At 40.3% G+C, this 26,178-nt stretch overlaps 2 protein-coding genes and 1 non-coding gene across 4 annotated transcripts in view; 2 read left to right on the top strand and 1 right to left on the bottom strand.

Moving 5' to 3' along the window:
* Positions 1-81: 81 nt before the first annotated feature.
* Positions 82-154, bottom strand: trnar-ccg (transfer RNA arginine (anticodon CCG)). Its single transcript has one exon. It is a non-coding gene; the product is annotated as a tRNA-Arg (tRNA).
* Positions 155-511: 357 nt separating this feature from the next.
* Positions 512-8,116, top strand: LOC131977346 (importin subunit alpha-1-like). 2 transcript variants are annotated; one of them, XM_059340609.1, is made up of 11 exons: positions 512-548; positions 899-1,010; positions 1,108-1,248; positions 2,217-2,305; positions 2,570-2,838; positions 3,379-3,473; positions 4,519-4,782; positions 5,225-5,458; positions 5,948-6,130; positions 7,043-7,192; positions 7,981-8,116. In XM_059340609.1, exons 2-11 carry the CDS (start codon positions 945-947, stop codon positions 8,068-8,070), a joined length of 1,581 nt encoding a protein of 526 aa, XP_059196592.1. In that variant the 5' UTR covers positions 512-548; positions 899-944; the 3' UTR covers positions 8,071-8,116. The 2 variants fall into 2 exon arrangements, with proteins under 2 accessions (XP_059196592.1, XP_059196584.1); XM_059340601.1 differs by lacking the exon at positions 512-548 and having other exon boundaries at positions 847-1,010.
* Positions 8,117-9,738: 1,622 nt separating this feature from the next.
* LOC131977337 (E3 ubiquitin-protein ligase SMURF2-like) overlaps positions 9,739-26,178 on the top strand; it is a 67,345-nt gene continuing 50,905 nt past the window's right edge. The window contains exon 1 of the mRNA XM_059340589.1: positions 9,739-10,110. Coding sequence (XP_059196572.1) covers positions 10,059-10,110 — 52 coding nt within the window. The 5' untranslated portion in view covers positions 9,739-10,058. The remainder of the gene's footprint in view (positions 10,111-26,178) is intronic.

The raw sequence follows: 26,178 nt of genomic DNA, 5'->3' as shown, positions 1-26,178 counted from the left end.
ACTAAGACAATCCTAAATGTCCCATCATTCAAATTACGGGTAAGTGCGATTTGTATTTGAGCCCTGAAAAGGAGCTAAATACGACCCAGATGGGACTCGAACCCACAATCCCCAGCTCCGGAGGCTGATGCCTTATCCATTAGGCCACTGGGTCATTACGTAGCTATTTGTGGTAAAGAAGTCTTATCAAAACGAAAAACGAGATCGAAAATAGCTATAAAATATGTATTTTTAGGATCCAAAATTAAATTACAGATTGTTATAGACGGAAAAGAATAACTAAAAAACGACAGATATTTCAGACATGGCCGCAATAGTCCACAATGAAAACCAACTAGTCCCTAAAGATGTGGCAGCTTTATCTCGCGATACTAACATCGGTTGCCTTTGACAACGGCTTTGTTGTTTCAAGTGTTTTTTTTAACCGAGGGCTACGGGGGCGGAGCTCAAAATCCGCCTGACCAATCAGAACCCAAAAAACACAGGGCGGTATATAAATGACGTCACGTCTAATGTAAAAAAAATAAAAATTACAAGGAATCTGTAAGGTAAGCACGTCGCACATGCTTGTGCGGCGAAATATACATTTTAAACAATCATATAGTTGGAATTACAGTTTGAATTGTTGTTTTGGCGAATTATTAAGCGTTTTTATCGTTGTTCTGGTGGATTTCAGCGGGTTTTGGGGTGTTGGTTTACCAGGCAGGCTCCGTTTGCGACGAGCCACATGGTGTTAGATAACCGGCTTGGCCTTAAGAAAAGCGGCCAGTTGACGCTAACTGCTAGCGTTAGCTAAGTCACCGCCTTTTACCGACGGAGCTAACGTAACGTTAACCGGAGGGAGGTAGAGTAAGCAGCCGCTGTTTTTTTTTAACGTAAGCTTATCATCCTTCAACAGGGAGTGCCTTTAACGTTATAGGAATCGACTTGTTCAACGGTCAGGAATGTCAGCTGGCAACGACAACGGAGCTCGACTCACCCAGTTCAAAAACAAAGGGAAAGATGTCACCGTAAGTCATTCGGTCAGCAGTAATACATTGACTGTTTAGTTAATCGCAACGAATGGCTGTCTTAACTATGATTGTATATGGGCATTTGCTTCTCTAGGAGTTACGACGCAGGAGAGCAGAAGTCAGCGTGGAGCTGCGGAAAGCAAAGAAGGATGATCAGATCCTGAAGAGGAGAAACGTGCAGAGCCTCCTGGACGAGCCAACCTCTCCTCTCCAAGAGCAAGATCCCAACGCACAGGTACTCAAGCTGACTTTGATCTGCTCTACCGCCACTTTCACTTACAAGTTACTTGATTTGGCTGGGGACAGTAAACGGAACGAAGAGATACAAAAGATAATCAGGCTGTCTCATTCTCACACTGAATGACACACTGAATTTGCTCTTGGGGATAAATAAAGTAATTTTGATTGGTTGATTTGAACCCATCTGAAATAAATACAGCTGGTCTTCCAGGTCTGAAACATATGATTATTTAGTTGGCTTTGAATGAACAACAACAGCTTCCCTGCCAACACCTAACGCTGTACTGTTTGAAAGTGTAGTCACATCTAAACTTAAAGGTGGAGTAAGTGATTCTAATTCAATGCATTTGTTGTCAAATTCAGCGGATATCTTTTGTTGAATTGCCAGTTGTCTGTTCTGTGCATGCACATGATACACAGCCCTGGCTCTGTAATAGGGGAAAATAAAGTGGCTTGGACAAAGACTCACAACACATTCCAGCTAAAGTGCAACAGCTGCATTCATGCCTGTGTACAGGAGAGGAGAAAGGCCATGCATGTATAAAAAGACAGACATTAGGGGCGAGAGGTCTAAAAGAACCACAAATGTAATGAGTGTATTTTATGGACTCTTCACTTAAAATATAAAAAAAAGATGTTTCTCCCCAAAGCGATTTACAGGAAAAAAGGGGAACAATCAAGGTATAAGGGGAACAATCAAAGTACTTCACTGTTGAGTCACTGTCAAATAGATTTTTTCAAGATAAGGAAAGTTTTGATTTTGCATCCCGTACCCAGTAGTCCCAACAACCAGTAGGTATTAGGTTCAGTCTTTTTGTATTTATTTTTTCCATTTAACTGGATTGTCCTGACCCTGTAACCCTGACCCTAACACTTTCCAAGCATGCATGCTATTTTAAACTCATGTTTGACCTGGGTTTACTGGGCAAATAGGTAATCCATTTCTGTTTTTTGTTTTCACAGCCTCCTCAGCACTGGTCTGTGGAGGAGATTGTAGGAGGTGTAAACAGCCAGAATCTAGATCACCAGCTGCAAGCCACGCAGGCAGCCAGGTAAAACCATTTTGAAAAGAACCATTACTGTATGTAATATGAATGTAATAAACTTGTTCCTGTCTGGTTACAGTCGCAGTCGGTTAAAGTCTACCAACAGTTTATTTTTGCAAGTTTATACCAGCAAAACATGATAACTGGTGTATTTCCCTCCAGCTAGTTGTGAAACATTGACATTCAACAATGCTACAAGTTTTTTCTCTTTCCTTGAAGTTACTTTCCCTTTATTAATTCCCCAACTGTGTTTTTTCCCCTGATGTACAGGAGGCTCCTCTCCAGAGAAAAGCACCCACCTATTGACAGCATCATTGCTGCCAGTCTCATCCCCAAGTTTGTTAGTTTTTTGGCACTGTCTGAATGCCCGCCCATCCAATTTGAGGCAGCTTGGGCCCTTACCAACATCGCCTCAGGTACATCAGAACAGACCACTGCCGTAGTGGAAGGAGGGGCCATCCCAGCCTTCATTAGCCTGGTGACTTCACCTCACCCACACATCAGCGAGCAGGCCATCTGGGCCCTGGGTAACATCGCAGGTACTGTAGACCTACAACACTCAGCATCTCCTTGTGTTTCAGTCATATCCTTTACTTGTTATGCACCAGTACTGCATTCTGCACAGTCATGTCGTTTATCTTTATGACCTAGATAGTTAGAGTATCTGTAGGTTTTATTGTATGTTACACCCTTACACTTACTAGACTTTACATTGAGTGGCTGCGGGTCGTCAATTTGGTTCCTTTGTTTGGTCTGGATGTGTTTTTAGTCACCACATGGTGTAATCTCGAGGGATTTTGAATTAATGTAAAAGAGGTTTTTATCCTAAAGTGTGTAATTTACTCAGCGAGTTCATTTTCCCAAAGACTCGTGCAAGATCAGAAAGCAAGCCATGGTCTATCTGATGATCTGCACTGGTTGTTTTCTCAGTTAGCAAAATTATTAAAAGAGATCATGGTGACCAAGTGTAGGGTTGGCTCTGAAATTATGCATTTTTCATGACCATTAAAACCACTGACTATTCTGATTTTACTGCTGACAGCACATGAAAGTAAATGTCTATTTCTCCCTAAATGTAGGCGATGGATCCAACTACAGAGACCTTGTGATCAAGCATGGCGGTCTCCAGCCACTCCTAGCTTTGCTGGCAGCCCCTGACCTCTCTGTGTTTCCTGTGAGTTCACACCAAACTTTATTGCACTGGTGGTTTGTTGAGACATTTTCATTTAACATGGCATTATGGGCCCCCCTCCCCAGTGTGTCTTATTCCACTGTATACATCTACACTTTCTAGGTCCAGTTGAGACAGACACTCACACTCATGCTGTTTGTAGATTTGTAATGTAATTAATATTCTACATAACTGATTAGTCTGTTTTTTTTAGTGGGGACATGAGTAAATCTGTGCATCTGTGAACATAAATATCTTCTTCCTCTTCTGTATGTTTCGATTGCAGGTACACCTGAATTTAGAGCTGAGCACTTATCTTATATCCGATCAATAAGTCTATAAGTTGTAGTGAAATAAGAAAGTATTTAAATTTTAAATGATCAAACTTTATTCGCATTAGTGTAGCAAGGATATTGTCAACTGTTTACTCTGCCTATAATAAGGCAATAGGCTGCCTGTATCTGTGTGTAAAAATATTTTTTCTAATTTGGTTTTGTTGGGATATATTATCTTTCTGTGGTTTGGCTGATTGCTCATATACCTACAGACCAGACCTAGCTAAATATTAGCTCGCCTTCAACACATTTTAGTGTCAACAAGGCTTATCAGGCGGCCATGTGGTGCGAAGCTATTTATTCCTGTTGAAAAGTTAATGCACAGTAGAGAAGCCCTTTACACATAGCAGTGAGGTCTGTAATTTGGTTTTGTTTATGCACATAAGATGTGTTATTTATTGGGATTTGAAAATGTACGGATTGCATAATAGCTCCTACTGTCAAATAGTTACTGCGCATTTTCATAAATTGCAGTCGTTAGTGAAGATTTATTTATTCAATTTAATTCACCAGTTTCATGGGTAGATAAATATCCTGAGACTCTGGTGTTATTTCTTTTGGTAAGGGCTTATGTTGAAATTTATTTAAAACTAAACCTGTTCTTTCAGGAGATGGCTTGTCAAAAATAAGTTTCTTTGATGATGAATAAACCTGTCAGTATTACTACTTTTGATGTTGTAAGGTAACACTTGATTCTTGATCCAACAAACCAGTCTGGCTACCTGCGCAATGTCACCTGGACGCTTTCCAACCTGTGTCGGAACAAGAACCCAGCCCCTCCTTTGACAGCGGTGCAGCAGCTGCTTCCAGCCCTGGTGCGCCTCCTGCACCACGACGACAGGGAGATTCTGGCCGACACTTGCTGGGCCGTGTCCTACCTGACTGATGGCTCCAATGAGAGGATAGAGGTGGTCGTGCAAGCCGGTCTGGTGCCCCGCCTGGTGCAGCTGCTAGCATGTGGGGAGCTTTCCATTGTGGTATGTGGTGTTGAGTTTAAGTCAAACACTACTAATATTTGTGACATTTGAAATAGCAGTAAGCACACTGTCTACAATGCTCATATACAGTCAATAAAATGTCAGTCTTCAAAGGAATATGCTCCTTTTAAAGGAGGCTGCTTTTGATTTCTTCCGTGAAGACAAGACTGATAAAATCTATTACTGCGTGCAACATTGGATCCATGAGTGCTTATTATATTATCAACAATACCATCAATACCATTATCATCAATACTGAAAATCAGTCTTATTCCACTGTTGTATGAATTGTTAGAGGATTCAGATAGATGTATCGAATTGTAACATTAACCGCAGTATTTAGGTATCAAATATATTCATTCTCATCACCATTATTCCGGCTATATATTATCCCTACAATATGAATACAACTGATAGTTGTCTTCTCTCCTTCACCTCACAGACTCCAGCCCTGCGGTCACTTGGCAACATTGTGACCGGGACAGACGAGCAGACACAGTGTGTGCTGAATGCAGGTGCTCTGGCAATGTTCCCCGGCCTGCTGCGCCACCACAAGCCCAATATCCAGAAAGAGGCAGCCTGGACCTTGTCCAATATCACTGCTGGCAAGGACTCGCAGATCCAGGAGGTTGTCAATGCCGGCCTGATTCCCATGCTGGTGGAGATCCTCCAACAGGTCAGAATACAAGAGCAGACAGATACAAATAGCTGCTTTGTTACAATGGTTCAAGTAATGTTCATTAATACACAATAGGTCATGTTAGATTTCATTGAACAGTGACGGGTACATCGTTTGCTCCCTTTTCCTCATCCTTATTTCTTTTCTTGAACAATGCACAGCCACATGGCAGCACCTGGGCTAATAAGTTGACATGTCACAAAATTATTTAGAATTATAAATACTTGCGTACATATCTATACTATTTTTATTTATTTTTTTACTGCCTGACCGGCAGTCACTTACCTTTTCCCCTACTTCCCTTCAGCCTCCAATTCATCATGTATAGTTTTCTTATTTTATTAACAAATAAACATATTTTTGGAGGAACTCAGTTTTGATGATTTCATGTTTATTCATGATGGATCATTAAGTATGTCTACAGTAGCTCTAGTTTATCTCTGTGCTTTTCTCTGGCTGTAAACATCACGTGTCCTTTCTGTTTAGGGAGACTACAAGACTCAGAAGGAGGCAGTGTGGGCTGTCACTAATTATACCAGTGGTGGAACGGTGGAACAAGTGGCCTACTTGGTTCAATGCAACGTGCTGGAGCCTCTGCTCAACCTGCTGACAGCCAAAGACAGCAAAATCATCTTGGTCATCCTGGATGCAATCTACAATATCTTACAGGTATATTTCCTCAACCATGTTGCTATATTTGCATAAGAGTTGCTGTCAGCAAGTTTGTCTTTGTTATGACAGTTAAATTGGGGCTGTTTGTCCCCCTTTTTTTTCTAAATAAAAAAGCTCTAATTTTATGCATGGAGAAAATGGTCAGACGGCCAACTGACACCCTTTTGTTGGCCAGGTGTGGTCCAGCACACCGTTTCACTCACTTTACTCTATATTTCTGATGAGATGATAAGAAAGACACATTTTGGACCCGACTTCTTTAGACTTATTCATCATGTACAATGAGAGATTCATGGATCCATAAAAATGATGAAAAAAAGGCTACAAATAATGAAAATATTTTAGGCTCAGTCTGTGTGCCTACCTTGGAATCTAAGGTTTTCTTTAATATATCAGAATATCTACATTTTCAGGCAGAAGCTGAAGCAGAAGCGCAGTGCAAGGGGAAAAAATCTAGTTAGTAATTTAGATAATTAATAAAAAAAAAAACACTGGCAGGTTCTTCTTTAAATAATGAAGGACAACTAGCAGAATAGTGCAAAGGTTTTTTTGCAAGTGAAAGAAAATGCACTTAAATTCAAACGATCTTTTAGGGAGCCAGCCATGCATTGGGGATTAAGTGCTGATGGCAGGCTATTGTATGAAACTGCAGGAAAGAAGATCATTCAAATACATTTCAAGACTCTTCTACCAACATTTGTTTCTACGGCCCAAGGGAGTGGAGATTAACACTCTGGATTTTTGAGATTAGGAAACATGAAGATTTTTAGAATTTAATCTCAGTCAAATTATATTCTGAATTACACAGATGGATTCTCGACAGTTGCAGATTAAAATGGATGGTCACAGGTTTCATCTCTAGGAGAGGGGACTATTGGTCTTACAGATTTCTTTTTCCTTTCTCCACAGATGGCTTACAAAACTGGCGAGGTTGACAAACTCTGCCTAATGATTGAGGAGTTGGGTGGTTTGGACAAGATTGAGGCACTGCAGTCCCATGACAACGAAGCTGTCTACAAGTCCTCTCTCAACATCATCGACAGATTCTTCTCTGAAGAGGTAAGAAAACGGGGCTCCCATCAGATCAGCCATGATGCACTGTAGTGCAGTAGGTAAAAGTGGACCATTCAGAAAATTTAAGGGAATATTTTGTGATGACAATGATTGGTATGAATGCTGCAAACAGCCATAAAGATTTGCATACAAATGTAATTTAAATTTCACTATATATTAATTTGATGAGTCTGGAGTTCTGAATCTGTCAAGCTTAGTTTTTGCTTTTCTCAACATGCTGTAGATGTTCTGAATTTCCCGAGGACTTTGTCAAGAAATTTTACTCGGTGTAATTGAATAGTTTGTTACAATTCAAGCAGAGCACAAACATGGAGAGAATGAATAGACCTGCAGAAGAAGTATAACTACATTGTCAGTTGTATGAGTCATTCACAAATTAAATGGCAACAGTCTTGGCAGGGCGACTAAATGTGGTTACTCCTTGCAACTTACTGTTGCCAAACAATTATTTTGGGGTGTGATGCAATACTACAGTAGCCTGAGCTAAATTTTGGCAGGTTTCTGCAAGGCAACATTCAATATAATGCTCATTTGAATGTTTAATGGATGTTTTGTTTTTCTTGGTGAATTCACTGCCTAGAGGCTTTCAAAATAAAACATTCTGTGACATGATTTGTCTTCATTATTACTTAAATCACAACAGACGCTTTCTTGGATACAGAAGTGGCCCTAGTCTACAGAATCCATCTTAATCCGTTAAACGATCCCCAAAACATGCTAAGATTTGGTTAATCCTCAAATGCTTCTCTCCTCCCGTCCCTCTTGTCTTTCAGAATGAAGATGACGACTCTGTAGTTCCTGAAGCTACCGCAGATGGCTACAACTTCCAGATCCCGGAAGACCAAAGCACTTTCCAGTTTTAACATGTCCGGCTTTCTTTCTTTGTTACATAAAATTAGAAAATTCCTACCTTGTTAATATTTTGTATTTTTTTTAGACATTTCATCCTTGTACGTGACAGTACAAAGACAAAAAAAAACAGTTTTAAAGAAATATTTGTAAATAAATATTACTCGTGTATAAGGTCTTTTCTTTCTTGTTGGGTATAAGATGGCTATGAGCAGGGAGATGTGCCTGATTTATTTTGTCAAAAGATGTTGAGGGGAGACGTTAGGAATGGGAGGTGTTTGTTTTTTCTCCATATCACCACTAGGGGACACTGTGGTTTTTCTCTTTACTGTTTTGTGCTTAGAAAAACCTTGTGTCTATTCTACATCTACATTGTGAACTATTTTATGAATGAAAAACTATGCATTTTACTGCTCAAGGTGTATTACACTATATGGCCAGGGAGGTGCAAGAAGAAGCAGAACCAGACTTGGAAACCTAATGTCAGTCATGTCCTTTACTGTAGACCTGCATCACAGTATCTACCCTCAGGGAAAACCATTATCCTTTCTGGGTTATTGGATCCGATGTATAAACTGGCTTTATGATATTTTTACGCAAGTTTGTGATTGTTTCTGGCTTGATTTTTGGCCTTTGGTGGTGGTATCATGTATATGAAAGACTTCACATTTCAAGAAATTATGGCTGTCAGAGTTCTCTTTTATAATAAATCACAAATAAGTACATAAAAAAAGGAAAATTATCCTACAAAACTTTGATGCACCCTTCTTCAATTACCGCTACACGTGACTGATTCAACTCCTGAGTAATATTAACCTAGAACCAGGACTAAAACATTTCAGGACTTCGAAACAACCCTGACAATCTAAGTAATGCAAAGAACAACAAAGATAAATATGACCCCAATTTAAATACAAATCAAAAATCAGGGTTTTCATAGATTATAAATAACATAATAAGCGATGTTGGCAATGAACTGTTCTTGGTACTGCACATAAATAAATAAATAAAAATCTAATGAAAATCTAAAATAAATGACAATGAAAAAAGTGCTAAAATGTTTGTTTTTTTTATATACGGCTGATAATTAATGTTACACTTTTATATATTATTTTGGTGTAATCGTAATTTTTTGGACGTGTTTTGTTTCTTGTTGGTAATAAATTTTAGGGCAGGGATGGGCAACTTAAACGCTGGAGGGGGCAACAATTTTTCATCAACACTACCACAGGGCCACATACAGGACCGTGTACTTAACCAGACATGATGACACTGCAATTTAAAATATGTTTACAGTGCAGTAACTTAACATATTTCATGCTCAAATGCATGTAGAACAGTATAAATAGGAATACAAAAGGTTTGAAACAAATAAAAAATAACCACTTACCGTGGTTTCTTTTTTTTTCAGTGCAAGAACAGCAAACCAACATTAATTGCAGGAAGTAATTTTGCGCATTTTTACACTGCACTTTTAAGATTTCATGCTCAAATGCATGTAGTTGTACTGAGGGCCATTTCAAGTGAGGGTGCGGGCCGTATGCGGCCCCCGGGCCTCCAGTTGCCCACCCCTGTTTTAGGGAGATCTAACACACCTTTGATAGTGGTTTTATTGTGAAGGACCGTACCGGATGTCTCCCTGACTGACTCAGTCTCCACCATCATCACGACCAGCTTCAGTGTGAGCAGCACGGGCAGAGCAGACGGCTGCATGGATGGAGGGCAAACCGTCCACTTGATTTCTATGAGTAACCGTGGCGTGAACGGCATTTTGGGACGTAGTTAAGTGTTTGCAATCCGCGCTCTTCACTCCAGCGATGTTAATATGAAACCAATATGTTGCATTCACAGTCGGGGTGATTTGCTATGGTGATACTACAAGCTACCCCAAGCTAGCAGAGGGATTGTTTTGGGAGATACCTTTCTTTTGAGTCACTCATACACCGACACATGAATTAGACGCTTTTTTGTGCATTTTCATCAAGCTGGAACACAAAGGGGAATGTCTAGCCAAGGAGTTAGGAGAAACGGCCCAGTAAAGCTGCGGTTGACAGGTAAGCGAGTTTAAACCCCCTCCTGCGGCGCTCGGTAACGTTAGCAGTTAGCCTGCTAGCTGAACCAGGCTATCATCTGCTGATGGTGCCGCTGGACACTGGCGCATGTGTCTTGTGTGATATAAAAATGTTCAATTCGTATTATATCTTATATTTTTTACTGCGTTAAATTACATAATTTCTACCTAAATGTAACCCAGGCTAAGCCACTAAGTAGCACTGGTAGACAGTCAATGAGCCTTGCTTGTTAGCAAACATTAGCTGTGACAACAACGCTGTTTATGTTGCATTAACCTAGCTAGCTAACGTTACTCTGCATCTTTACCAACGGGTTTATTTGAAAGGTTAGCTTTGATTAAATACTTAAGATAAATAGTGGCAAGTATGTGTTAATATCCATCTATCCCATAGTCTCACAGGGTAATTTATATCGTTATCTTCCACACTTGTGGTTCTGTTTAAATGACGATACGGATAAAACATCTAATAATTTATCATTTCAGTGTTTTTTTGTGTAGTCAGTCATATTCCAAAAACAGCCGAGGAGGTCGAGGAGGTATTTATTGTAGCTTCATGGGCTTAAATGGATGTGGAATTACAAATTACAATTGTAAAAAAAAAAAAAAAAAAAAAAAAAAGCCGACATCTTAAAGCACATGCTGGTGGCATTCCCAATGGCCTTAATGTATTTAGGTAATATCAATAATGTGCTTCATAAATAACAACATAGAAGATATACTTCTATACTTTGTGCTGCACACGTTATGTATTTTGTATCAAGGCATGCAGAGGCTCTGCAGGGCTGTGGTCCTATAGGAGGGAGATGACATTTGTAGCATTTATGGATTTATGCAGGGGCTAGATTTTCAGCCCTTCATCCACATTATTTTCTGGTGGCAGTTGCATGAAATGATAAATCTGGCACTGTTGAAAAGGTACAACTGCTTACCTGAAGGAGGACATAGAAAGCCTAAGATTGTTTCATTTTGTAGAGGCTTTTCTTTAACCTGGTGATTGTCCACAATTATTATTATAGTGTGAGTTTTGGTAGGGTAAGCTACATTATGTGAATGAAGTGTCTTCTCATTCAGCACAGTGTGCTACATGTGCTATTACCCAGAATGGTGAAGTAATAGTGTAAAGAGAATTGGACTCTTTAAGCTCAAAAACCTACCCTACTCACCCGCCCTGGGTTTCTTTTCCCCCCTCCATATGGGGAATGGTTTTAAATGGGCTGCAGTGGTCTTCAGACGGAATCCCAGGAATGTAAAACCTCGGAGAGGAAATGTGAGTCTTTCCCGATTATAGACACCTCCTCTGTCTGTCCTTCACTAGAGAGAAAGGATAAGGGGAACTGTGTGTGTGTGGGGAGAGGGAGAAATTGGGGTTCATATGGCTGAGAGCAACCCGAATTGCTGCTTACACAGTGATGATCAGTGATGCTACGTATACATTTAGACCTGTACATTAATTTAAACTTTACACGCTTGTCTAGTTGTGGCCACACTTGATTTATATGTCTGAGGCCATGTGCATTTAGACCTAACATTGCATACCAGCCGAAGTCCAGTTTTACTCCGTCTGCTCTGTGGTCTCTTTCATAGTTTGCATGTTTTTTTTTTCTCTGTCAGAGAGAGTTAGAATTGGCTAAGCCAAAAGCCTGGAACTAAAGACATTAAGAGATTATGAGCTATTGTCGTGCTCCATAATTGTTTTTCTCCGGTTACAGAGTTTTTTTTTCATGGAACATATTATTAGATAAGAAATATAAATTATTGGTAAGACATGTTATATGCCCAAACAGATATGACTAAAATTTGTATTTGAATCAAATTCAGTTGAAAAGATGTTCATGTCCTGCTGACTGGTGACTTGTTAAGTACCATTTGTATGCAACTGATGGAGTCGGTAGCATCACTGCAATTCCCCAGCCTTCACCCCTGCTCATCACCATACATATTCTCAAAGCGATTACCTGTTACAGTGAGACAGGGTCTTTGCTTCAATGTGTAATTTTAATTACAATTTTGTAATGCATTTCAAACTATTTTTCTATCTTGCTAGTACCTCTTGAGTGAATTGCCCTGTGCTTAATTTTGCTTGTTGTCTTCATGTGGCTTCAGGTTTTTGCAGAAGGACTGCCTAGGATAATCACTGTACTGTCACTAATTACGCTTACATCTGCTTACATAGCGCTTATCACTGTTGCGATAGCATAAAAACTTCAAACTTTTTAAACTCACATTTTATGCACATATGCTGTTTTCCAAAAATTAGGTTAAAAAATCTTGATTTATCGCCTTGCTTACAATATCTCAATATATTAAATCGTAACTCGTGTATCATGATGCATATCTTCATCGGCAGATTCTTGCCAATACACAGCCCTGTTGTTACCACTGATACAAGCTTAAGGATTAAAATAGGATTTTATTTATTCTTTAAATTTTCCTTTGCCAAATTGAAGTTTCAGCTATTAGACAGCTGAATTTGAGTGCCATTGTTGTTCTTCTTTGCCTCCCTCATTGGGATCTCCTCTTGTCAAGGCATTGGATTAGAACTTGCGTAGGGTGGGTTTACACATACTGCAGAATTCTGACCAAATTCATCCCCAGTTAAGTCATCCCACACTAGGCATTTTTGGCGCTCCTCCTTATGTCTGGAACATTTATCTGGGACAGCTGCTCTTTGATGATTAAATTAATAAAAAATAAAAAAAATCCTAGTTTGAGTTTGCTGGTAGGCGGTGTGTCGTTGTGTCCCCACAGAGCTTACTGCCAAGCTTGTAAAAGCGAGCAATCTTGGATTTTGAGAGCTGTTATGTTATGTTAGGGAGCCGACAACTGGTGTAGTCCCCCTCTGTGTCCCTGCACAGGGAGAGTTGGTGTATGATTTACTGAAATTGAACAGGAACAGGGGGTTTTCCCCTCGTTTTCCTTCACTGGATGGAATCTGGAGTTTCTCAAAGGTGAATGACATTAGATGTACAGAAGGATGAATCCTTTCCTTACCCCCTTTCTCAAATATGGCCTGTTGGCTGCAGTATGCTGTCGTTGCTCCTGCTGTAAGGAAGAGAGGCTGTTGATGTGATCCATTTTCCCCATTAGCCTTACAGTTGGCATGCTGCACGCAAGGAACGACTGGAAGAATCATCTCAGGGTTCTTCCTGTTCTGTGTGCATGTGTGACACACAGGCGAGCAAGGAAGACAACATCACATGTACATTTTTCATCAACTGTCATGGATTATGTGTCTGTGTGTCTGTCTCCCTCATTGTAACATTTTGGGAAGCTGGTGCTGAAGCATAGGTGTGTGTTGATGGGGAGGTAAAACCAGGAAGCCGGTGATTAAGATAAAGATCGAGCCTCCCTCCCAGGCCTAGCATTAGCACCAGGGTCAACTGCATTTCAGGGAAGTTATTAGGGTCCAATGTCTGAGCATTCACTGTCAGCTCTCATAGTACAGTAGTACAGCTGTGTGGGTCAGCTTGTTTGTACACAGCGCAATGTTTGTGTTCTCAAAACAGAAGACAAACACACACTTTAATGTACACACACACACACACACACACACACACACACAGAGAGACACACACACACACACAGTGGAGCTTTCACAGGATGTACTGTCAGCACGCGATGTTGAGCTAAATTAGGGCTGTCGTCTTCCTAAAATATAAGCAATGAATGTTGCATAGACACGGGGCTAATGTGATGGTGAAAAACTAACAAGAGTTGACATGTTTTAAGTTGGCAGCAGTTATTGTGGCTAAGTTTTGTTCACACTAGAACATTGGATGAATGATTAAAAAAAAAAAAGGTGACGGATGCGTTATCTTATGTCTGAAATGAGAGGAAATAACAATTATTTGGAAATGCTTAAAACAAACCCTGGTGTGTTTTCCTTGTTTTGGGCTGGTGTGAAAGCTGTCAATCTAACCCTTGTGCGGACCAAACAACCAAACAGAGAACGCCTGGAAAGGTGTCTCGGTCGACTTTCAAGCAGTTTGTTTGTGATGTGCAACCGAACCAACCGGAAGATTTTTAGCATTATTTCAATAGATAATTTACTAATAAATCAAACTGCTAATCTTGAAAACTGGCCAGGAAACAATCTTATAAATGTTCTGTATATGGCCATGTATATTACATACTCATGGAAACCATAGGCAATAAATTTACGTCAGTGTGTGTATTTTCCCCTGTTAATATATCAAAAGCTGTTTATACTGCTGTGCTTGTTTCCAACTCCTAAGGAAACTAATAATCCTCATGAGCTGTTTTTTCTTTATGAGCTCTTTGTGACTTAAATATGCTTATGCTGATCAAAAGCTTTAAAGAGCTGCATACATTTCTGTCAGAATTTTAATTTCCCACGTGGGTCCTGATGATGCAGGATGACGATCGCCACAACTGTCCAATCAGTTGATTACCTGTCAGTCTGTATAACTTCTTGTGTGATCCTTTAGTTCATTTGTAAAAAGTTAGTGTGAACAGAACCAAATGACTCAGTTGTGAAAGCATCCATAATCTGGCAGGTTTGATATATATATTTGTATTAAAAAACAGTCTCACTACTCTTCTTTGACTTCTGCACCATCACCTCCATTATTTCTGCTTGCCAGCCTTGCTGGCGTCTCTGAATGATTTGAATGAAAGCTGATTACATAGATAGTCACATTCAATCAACACATAGTGAGCTGCTGGTAGTGTGGGGACTTGGCCTATATGTGCCCGTGGTGTAATTTATTTTGTTTCGTCTAAGCTTTTCCTTTTCCAAGTGGCTCACCCCCTTTAAACATTACAGAGTTTTGACAGTTGAAATTTGGACCAGAGTTGGTGATTATGATTCATCAGCACACAATGGCTGTGACTCATGCTGTGACGTATTTGTGGTGTTGCTCTCTGTTTTATGTATCCCTGGCACTAGCTTAATTTTAGGAGCAAGCAATGCTACCAACAGAAAGCACAGTTTGACCCAGTTATGAGGCAATTAATAGGCACTCCTCAAAATTCTTTATTCCTGTGGAAATCGCCTCTAAGATACTGGGCTTTTCTTAAGACCTTCACCAAATTGATCTACATTTCTACCATCTCACGCACACTGAAAGAAGTCTTTGTCTTCTAAATATCATCTGCACCAACAACATTGATGATTAACTTGTGCATTCGGCCTCAGGAAAGATGAGAACACATAATCTGCCAATGTGCTGCAGATTTAAACTTATAACTTAAGTACACAACCATGTAGACGGTTGCACATTAACCTGGGCTTCCAGTCACTCAGATAAGTCAGCCTTGGCTGTTCAGTATGCTCCTCATATCTACTTCAAATTGAAAAAGCAGTGTGTTGTTTTGGGAGGGCAATGGGTGACTCGACTTTGCAGTCCACTGCCTTTTTGAAGTCTGAGGTTCAGTGGTTGTGCTGTTTTAAGACGGAGTGCACATGACAAGTATGATGTGCTCAAGCCTACATGCTCATTTCCATACTGCTTACCTCTGGCTTTTCTCTTTCTGGAATCAGATGCCTCCTCTTTGACATGACTCCTTGTTTGTCTGAGCCCAGTGGTCGCTGTGATTTCTTAACAATGAAGCACGCTGTGTTACTCTCATCTTCAGACTGACAGTGTGTGAGAGAATAGATGTTTTTTTAAACTTGTGTGTACTTTATAATCTGGCTTGGTGGCCTGTGTTTGTGTTTATGTGTATTAGCTCAATTGTTTTACGTCTGATCTTCAAGGACAAGAGAGCAGCCCAAATGGGGCAGTACCCCACTGCTGCTGTCAGTCCTGCTGCTGTCATATCTCCTTCCATCAGCTCATCTCATGTTCATCCTTTTCATATCTTTTATCATCTCTCCTCTGGTAACACATTTCTGCCTATGTTAAAGTCCTCTTTTATTCTTTGTCCCCTCTAACATGCATTCCTTTCACTCACTACTGGCCAGTTTGTCTGTTTTGTTGTGGCCATTTTCCCTACAGAGCGCTAAATGTAAATTTCTAATGCACCAACTGTCTGTATACCTTAAGATGAAGCCCAAGCTGTCAGTCAAACTATGAGGTATCTTTTCTTCATATTGAGGTCTTGAATGACTGAAGTGCTTGCAGAGGTTGTCCGTGGAGGTTGCTGCAGAGAAAGCATAAATTATTGAAAGTAAGGTATTTAAATGAAGAGCTTCACTGATATTTGAGAGCTTAAAAATGTGTGCCCTAATATAAAACGATGTGTAGGCCTGGGTGATACAAGGAATTTCATATCTCAATAACAATATATATATCATGATGTGTTCTGATATTTATTTCATGTGCACTACAAAGTATATAAATAACACATGATAGACATTTTTATAGGATTTTTGGTATGTAAATCATCTCTAACGCGTAGCGCAGCTTCATTTTTCAAGAGACACAAAAAATGTATGTTGTAGATTTTAAGGGGAAATTTCATCATACAATATGATATAGATTTGGACAATGATATTTGCTGATATAACAAAGTCTGTCACGATATGTTTTTTCAATTAATTTAGGGGGTCTCTGATCGATGTGATTTGCATCAGCTCATGAAAAGCAACTCAAATATTATTTGACTGTTTTTATACTGAGCTATTACAGACATTTAAATTGCTAAATAAATAAAGAGTTAGTTAAATTAGTATTGGTTAAAAATGTGGCACAAGAAAGATAATTTAATACTTACAATATGCGTTGTTTCTGATTATCGTGGACAGTCTAAAGCCAACTTAAATCTATTGCCCTGGGCGTCTGAGGCAGGAATCAGTGCTAGACTCTTTAATAAAGTGTAAACTAGTCAACATGCAGAGTCTGCAGCAGGAATAATTGGGCTAGGTAATGACCTTTCATTCATTTGCAGTGAATGAGTCAGCTGAGTCATCTGGCTGTGAATGTTGTAAATGCAGAATTACCCTCGAGTCTAACGTAAATATCCAGTACTACGGATTAGTCTGCGTGCACAGTCCTTGTCAAGAAAGAATTGATGCTTTTGTATCTGCGTGTGACTGAATTTCTGCTTGTCTGCTTGATCTTGCCTGCAGCGTTTGGGGTCACTGTATTGTGGTTAGGTTTTGTAGAACAGTGCAGGGCTCTTATACCCAAACTTCCTCCAGCTCTGTTTAGTCTGCATCACCAGCATGCACTTCAATTGACCACACACACACACACACACACACACACACACACACACACACACACTCATTCAGTGTTCACGTGGCTCTTGTCTTCACATGGAAACGTTTATATTCACTTTATGATGCAGCTCTTCCAGCTGTATTTATTCTTTCCGTTATCAGCATATCTGAAAGGAAAATACAGAGGTTAATGGTTTTCAGATGCAGTAGACCACACAAAATTATGTTGCACATTGTGCTTAATTTGTAGGAAAAACAAGAACAAATCTCACTGCTCATATGTTAATCCCAAACCAATGCATGTATTTTAATTTCACATATGTTCACTTACCCTCCTCAATATAAGCAAAAACGTATTGGCTTTATTGTCCATGATTTTGAAATAGAAACTCACTGTTTCTAAGCTAGAAAACAAAAGGGTGGTGAAACACTTTTAATGTCCTTTTAACTTAGATTTATCAGTTTTATTTTCATGATCATCTTAAAAGTATGTAAATATTTTGTAGCGCTGCAACTAAAGATTATTTTCTTTGTTGATTAACTCTGCTTGCATCGTCTTGGTGTTTTGCTTTCTCTAATATTTATCTGACAGTTATTTTGACAATCCCGGCAAGTTTATTGTATCTACACAATCAACAGTTTATCATTGCAGCCCCTCAATCCAAGGATTTATCAAGAACCACTCTTTCCCCCCTCTCCTTACCCTGTTCATCTTCAAATCGCCCCATGGAATAAAGCTCTTGGTATGTGTTTTTGTTTTGGATTTTGGCATCGCTGAGGCTGATTTACCGGGATGTAATTCCATAATGTGGGTGAAAAGGGAACACAGAGCTCCGCACAGTTTGTGGTCATCTCAGTTTCTCCTCTGTGCTCATATTTCATGCTGCGGGGGAACCCCCGGGTCCCAAGTGTGCCGAATTATACCCTTTAGTTTCATTGATACATTTGTTTTCAGTTGACTTGTGGATTTTCCTATTAGGTTTAGCACATTTAACACAACCACAGCAAAGCAGATATAAAGGAGCGTTGCTCTGGAGACACGTCAGCTGTGTGCAGCTGGTCAACCCTTTTATTAACTCAAGATGGATGCTACTTGATATCTGATCGTGCCGTAATGATTTGTTTTGAAACATTACTGTTAAAAATGACAAATTCAAGCTGGCTTAGCATTTTTCAGGCACCGTCTGTGTATCTCAACACAGCGCTGTGTTTTAGGAAGAATTTGGCATATGAGGAGAGACTGTGACTCAGTAATGAAATCTCACAAGGCGCTGCCAGTCTCATAACTCAGCTTTACTGTTCTCTACTCATGACCTGCGTTTTACCACGCAACACACAAGGAGCTTACATGCTTTCTAGACTAAAATCTTTTATGCATAGGGTATTTGGCTGGAAGCTGGGCTCAGGGGAAACTTGTTGTGACTTTACCACTAGAAAGGGATCAGTTTAATACAAATTATACAATGTATTGTATATGGAATTCATGTATCTTCTATATTTGTTTCTTCTGCACTACATCACAATGTAGGCTATAAATATGCCTTTTCTTTGGTGGGCTTTCTACAACCTGTGTTCTAAGACTTTGGTTGTTTCAGTCAGTCCTTCGTTTTATCTGCTTTTCAAATTACTTTTGAACTTGGTGGCATCAGTGTACTTCTGAGCAGGAAAATGGAAAGACTGAACACCTCACGATTGCATAACAGCCTTAGACTGGAAAGGAGGTGGTCTTCAATATGCAGAATGCATTAAACTTTCCAAGTGCTTCAGGAGGATTTTCCTGCAGAATATGGAGAAGAAATATCACCTTTTCTTTTCATAGGTCAAGAGCATAATATTTCTGACAGCCTCTGAGAATTATGAGGGGAGGCAAAAAACTTGAGTCTTAAAAAATTAATTTGGAACATGTGAAAAGGCAGGTAATTGGTCTACAGATGCGATTCTTCTGCAGTGTTGCTCCTGCTCTTAACTGCAGCCCTCTTCCTTTCACTCTCTGAACTCTTTACCTCCCAGCTGCAGTGTCTCATCATGCGTCTCTGTATCCTGTATTTTTCATTTCAGTCTTTTACTTTCTTTTCTTTCTTGAACAGGATGTCCCTCATCTCTCTGTCATTTCTCTCTCTTCCTTCCTCTCCCTCACTCACCCCCGGATCTAGTCCAGACAGCTGACAGACGACTCTGCCGGTGTGGCTCCAGTTTGCTGTATTTTTTTTTTCTTTATCTGCTCTCAGCTTGACACACACACACACACACACACACACACACACACATATACTTCCTGTTCAGATCCCTCAACACAGTGCAGTACTTAATATTTGTCAATGTTGGGGACCCTAAAGAGTCTTTTGGGGGATTCCAAGGGCTGTGAGTAAAACTAAAAAAAGCATTATTTATTTGCTTAATACAAAGGCATGAACTGAAAATGGCATTGATATGTGTCATGTTTATCACTATCCCTGACCATTTTACAGTGTTTTACACATTGTTGATAGTTATACAATTTAATAGCCTACCAAACCAAGAAAAAATGTTTATGCATCTTCTAAATTAGAATTCTCTGACGGATGGTTCAAATTGATGCCAAACTTGTATTCAAAAGTGAGTGTTTCCATGAGCACCAGACTGCTGTAAGAAAACCTGATTTTGCTGTAGTAGTGTTTGACTGTCTGCCCTGTTCAGTCCTGGTTCTGGTTCTTCTGTGCTTCCCTGTTCCTGGCCCAGCAAAATGGCATGGGCCTCCAGCAGTGTGGTGTCATGCGGTCTGCTCCCAGAAAGGCTGGCTTTGCCCCACTGCTGGCCAGGGGAGAGGCTGCTGTTGCAAGCTGAGCACTGACTGCAGGTTGAAGGCAGCTGCGTAGCCGGATCTGAGTCTGTCAATGCCGCACTGAAGTCTGAGCTAAAGGATGTTCTGCGGAACCTGCATGATTTCATCTAATTCAGAAGAAATCTGACCTGATTACACTGGGACACGCATTTAGAACATAATAGCCAGTATTCTTGTTGGTGGCCTTGTTTGCTTATGTAGGTCATATTGAAGCATTAATATTAAATTGAGTGTTTAATAATGAGTTAAAAAATAAAACAAAAAACAATGATTTTCACAGCTTAAATTAAAGTGAAATAAAAATACAATAATTTCCCTGAACAAAACAAAATAATAAAAAATTGATTTATTTTTTTGCCCCCCATTATTGGCCTTTTTTTGTGATTCCCAGAAAATGAAATTGTGCCGTCAAAGAGCCTCCATAGATCCATCACTGTTGCCAGGCTAGAGTTGTAAATATTAAGTAGTTCTTGTCTCTGGATAAAGGCTTTTCACTTTCCAGTGTTTTTTTGGGTTGTTTTTTTTTTTAACCCAATTGAGGCAGGAAGGCAGGTCAGACTTTAAGGATCACACTTTCCTCCCCCTCACTGTTCTCCTGCTACTGTTTCTGCGGTCAGACTGCCCACTACTGTGTTTGAGTGTGTGTCTGGTAGACCATTCAGCATGTCTACTGTACGAAAACGAAAACACATACACACACTCACGTACACTGCCACTCAAATTGCATCTCCCCTCTCTCAGAGTCTGTGTTTTCAGTTTCAGTGTGGGAGAGAAAGTCAGAGGATGTGAGTGATGCAGTGGTTTTAATCGTGGAGATGAGGATCAAGTAGCTCGGACGGCGCCGGCGTGCCACACCATCCCACTCTACTTTTAGCATAATCACAATAACAGCAAGATTTCCCACCTGTTTACAAAGCTCAAGAAGTAAAGACAGATGATTCCTTATATTCAAACAAAGGATGTTATCCCTCATTTACCAACAATAGGCGTGTTTTGTTGCTACTTCTGAATCAGGGAAATAACTGAATCCTCTGAGGGAAAACAAGAGATCACATGCTTATTCTAGATGGACACTGAAGAGATTTTGCTGCATTTTTAAAGGCTATTTTTTGATATTGGTGATAGTGAGAGATTTCACAACATTTTGCAACATACATGGCAATCGAGCAGCTTGATGACAAATTTTAAGTTTGAATCTGTTACTAAAAATAGCTGTAAAAACGACAACACAAGCAGTGTGAAACTATTATAGAGTTAAAGTTAGAGCGCTGTGCATTATAAGAGAGTAGAGTTTGAAGTTGGATACTGGAAAGAAACTTGGCTGGTTTGACATTACGTGGAGGTAGGTAATTAGGGCATAATCTGTTGAGAGATGAGAATAAATGAGAATTTATATTTGCCTCCGCCAAGGAGGTTATGTCATTGGTGCCGTTTGTCTGTTTGTCAGCAGGATTACGGAAAAACTACTGGCCAGGATTTTCATGAAATTTGGTGACAAGGTGAGGCGTGGGCCAAGCAAGAACTTGTTTCATTTTGAAACAGCTCCAAATCATGGGTTGGGTATTTTTTCATTTGGGCGATAGGGCATTTGTGCCACATTCATGTGGTGTCAGAATAATTGTTAAACTAAGCTTTAGACTGGGAAAGTTCAAGTAAACACCCCCTCAAGGTGCAACGTTAATGTTGCGAGAAGGGTGTGCACTGGCAGAGGTCTGCACTCTCCAAATGCCCTTCTAAATTTGTATCCAACCAACTTTCTCCCATTAAAATGCTCTCCTCTTCAGATGTTCAGTAGCTGGGATATTCTAGTCCATGTAAACTAAATGTGGTCAGTGTAAGGTCATTGCTGCCTTTGCCAAGGATGTGATGTGATGTTATGTTATGTCATGTTATGTTATGTTATGTTATGTTATGTTATGTTATGTTATGTTATGTTATGTTATGTTATGTTATGTTATGTTATGTTATGTTATGTCTGTGCGGTTTGTCTGTTTGTCAGCAGGATCACGGAAAAACTACTGGCCAAATTTTAATTAAAATTAGTGGAAGGATGTAGCATCCTTCCAAGGAAGAATAACCAATCAAATTTTGGAGTGGACCCGAATCATGTGGGCGCGAACACAAATTATTTTTCACTTTTGTTAACATTGCGGTATAGGGCATGGCCTTGGTGGGATTCTGCGCTCTCTGACTGCCTTTCTAGTTAAAGAGGTGCTGCTGTGCTGCACATCACAACTCTCCACCCACAGACAACAAAAAAGCCTGGACTGACTCCACCATCAGACTCCACCAGGCTCAGCTGAATATTTATGTGTACACACAGAGATGAGGAAAACTACTGCAGCCTGAAGTAGCCTCTCTGTGTCATTCATACGCAGAGTGACAGGAAACACGGCCCTGTCGCTACCTCTCTCTCTCTTGCTTCGCTGCCTCCATCTTCACAGTAGCTGTCTGTCTTGCACCATTCTGTCTCACACTTCTAACCACTTGCCTCTGAGGTTCCTCTTCAGGCGCTGTTTGTCTGTCAACAGCATAGTAAATACGAAAACAACATTAAAAGAGAGATATTAGGTACAACTGGCATTTACTGTATGTTTGGCGTGTTTAAGAGGGAGATTGCGGTCTCCAGTGGCCGGGCCGTATTATCATATGGGCTATCATATGCCCATATGTTCAAGAACAGACAGTGTCTATACACGGCGCTATCGGTTTGAGACGACTACTGCTGATTCAGTTTCTTTTCGCTATAGTTGAACTCTCATATCTACCAGTTTCACCCTGCGTCCATTGAGTTCTGACATATGTAAACTTATGTACAACAATTAATTTAATTCAGTTCAATAAATATCTGTGAGCATATTACGTCGTGAATGAGGCTTTTGTGGAGACTAAGGTAGAAACCAATGTACCCATCATGTAGGCGGTCCCTTTTTCTCCTCAGGTTTTCTCACAAAGTGCTTGTGGGATGCAGAGATAACTCGTATATTGTATTCCCCACAGTGCTTCTACTCTGCCCCTCTCCATCACCCCCTCTCCTCTTCTTTTTTTTTTAGGCTGCTGCTTCACTTTTCCTGTCATATTTCTCTGCCTTCGTCTTTTATTTGTCCCTATCCTCTCTCTACCTCTTCCTTTATTACTCTCCTTTCCTCTTCTTAGTGCTCTCTACCCCTTCGACTCCCCACCCAGACCTCTGAATATTGATTTCCAGTTCATAATCATGTCGTATATGTAGATAGTTGGTAAGTGAACACACAGTGCACTCCTGGATGACTGATATAGTAGGTTTTCTTTGAAGCACCTGAAAAGAGATTAACAAGCTTCAGTGTTATTTCCGCTACTATTGCATCCTCACAGCTATTGCTGTTTTTAATAGCGTTTTCACACCATTTCATAGTTTGTTTGCCTTTGTCCAAATCAGTTGATAAAAAAGCTTGAAAAATCCAAGTGAAACAAAGTGCATCATGACTACAATGACTGCTATGCAAGTTGCTACTATTTGAGCGTTTCCTACACTTGAAGATGCAAAGCACTCTGGGCTACAAGAGCTGCTTGGCTTAAACTTGCAGAGTACAGCTGGTTGTTGGGTTGGATCATGTGCCCACAACAAACAAAATGTTCCGTAATTCATTTGAGACTGGACCGAGACTGTCTTCTCTAAAGGCCCTCTGTGCTGATGTTCTGGTCTGCACCTGAGTGTGATTACTGTGTTAACACCAGCACAAATGAACCACACCAAGGGGGAAAACGAACAGAGCCCAATTTAGTGCTGCTGTGAAAACACTCCAAGACTATGTAAATATGGCATGGACTGCCATGTAAACACATACAGTACAGTACAGACCGAAAATCAGCATGTGGAACTAATGACAGACTAAAGCAATGATGGAGCAAAAATTAGTTAACCAAGGTTGTCTGAACCTGCATTTGTTGGACTTGTGATCTTGTGAGGCAAATCTCTGCAGGTGGTAAATGTAGTTTGATTCAACCTTCCAGCACACACAATCGCACGAAGCAACACCTCTTCATGTCATTGCAGTCTTCTTTATCCCTCTCCATGATATTGATGCAAGGAAAACCCTCTTCCAGTCCAAACCAACCCACATAATTTGACCTTGTGTGAATCATATGCAGCGGTCTTTAAATACTGACAAGCATCACCTTAACTGCATTCCTGATACAGTTGTTGCATGAATCATATAGTGTGCTAATAAAGAGGATAGACCAACTTCCTTTAACTAAAGCACGTGCAGACAAAATACTGATAAGCACAGCCTTGTTAGCTAGTGTCCTCCTCCATTGTTATGTATAAGCTCATTTTACTAATAGGTTAATAGGGCATGCAATAGGTAGCAACTGAAAAACGCAGCAGAAACAGCTCCCCTGTAGAAACATGAGTCATATGAGAATTACTTTGCTGTGATACGATATTACACCTGACTCTAAATCCAACGTCCGCTTCCTGTATGCATATTCCATTTACTTTGTGACTCAGTCTTTAGATGAGCTTGAATCCTTCCGGCTTATTTCCTCCCCCTAATTTTTTTTATCTTTATCCCTCAGTCCATCCTTTTCTTTCTGCTTCATGTCACCTTTCTTCTTTGGTTCATTCAAACTCACCATCTGTTCATTATGTGGCAACTTGCCTTTTGACTCATTTATTTTACTCCCCGTTTTACTAATTTCAGTCTAAGTCACAAATCACCTTCTTTCCATATCACCTCCTATCCCTGTCTGGCCATTTCTGTTTTAATATAGTAATGTGATCCCAGGCCTCATTTATGGAAGTGTTTACTTCAAACAAAAGGAAAAGATAGTCATATGTCAACATGTTCTATGTGCTGTGCTATGCCATCTAATAGCTGGGAAAACCCTGCACAGCTCATCAAAATGTAAATGGTTGAACTTTTTTGGGATGATACCGCTTCAAAAGGTTGAGGCATCCTTTAAATACAGTCTTGGTGATCTCACTGCGGACTTGTAAGCAAATGTGATAAATGCTAAATATGTCATGCACACACCATTCATTTCCAGGCTTTATTCTGGTCTTTACTCATTCTTGTACCTCTCCTCTCCTCTCCTCTCCTCTCCTCTCCTCTGTCACCCCCTCTTATCTCTTTCCGCCATTCATGCTACTCCTCCCTCAGTGTTTCCACTGTTGCCAGAATGTCATCACTATCAAAATTCCCTCGTCCAAATTAACTTCTCCCCTTTCTTTCCCTCCCTCTGCTTTCCCATATTTATCTCCCTTTCTCCCCCTCGACTGTCTGCATTCCACAGATTTGTGGCTCTAGATAGACCTCTCTCCGCCCCTCCTCACATTCCTCCCTCCCTTCTCCATTCCACCGTAGATGCGTCCAGATGAACATTTCGTCTTTACCTTCTCACCCTTCTCCAGCCCAACCCTCCTCCTCCATGTAGTGACTACGTTCCATTCCAGATTCCTGACTCCAGATTGTTGGCGTCTCCTCGGGGAGCAGAGAGGAGGGGGAAGTGGAGGTGGAGTGTCAGCTGTAGACTGCTGGCCGCTCAAATGAATGACATAATTGGCATCCTGAGCATTCACCGGGCTGGAGAAAGGGTGTGAGGTTGGGAAATCTAGTAATGGCTTTCCAGAGAGGAAGTCCAATGTAGATTAGATCCCCAGTTTGGCAACATTGCCCAATTTTGGATCCCCTTAAATGCAAATTCATACTGCACCATCATTACTTTTTGCAGTGTGCACTTGCCACTGAAACATAAAGTTGGTCACGTACACACAGTGTACTTGTGCTTGACATCTTTCCAACATGTATTCTCACTGTGTTCTCGTGGGTGAGCGGGCCCGCCATGGAGGCGTGAGGACGGGAAGAGGAAGTGTTTTGTTTAACTGTTGAACAATGCTGTGAATGAGACAGCATGGGGCTGTAGCAAGAGTCATAATAGAGGCAAGGGTGAAGGATGTGGGCCTTCCCTTTCAAATCTGAATTACTGTCACTAATGAGTCGGGGATACCAGTGGGTGTAAGGATTTTTTTTTTTAAACTTCAAAATCATGTGGGCTGATTAATGGATCATTTTGGTCTAGTTGACTAAGATTTATTTAGTTGAGTAGTCATTTTTTGT

Source organism: Centropristis striata, chromosome 1, assembly GCF_030273125.1.
Source record: "Centropristis striata isolate RG_2023a ecotype Rhode Island chromosome 1, C.striata_1.0, whole genome shotgun sequence".
Lineage (NCBI taxonomy): Eukaryota > Metazoa > Chordata > Actinopteri > Perciformes > Serranidae > Centropristis > Centropristis striata.
The sequence above is the reverse complement of the archived record's forward strand: the minus strand, read 5'-3'. Positions and strand labels throughout refer to the sequence as shown.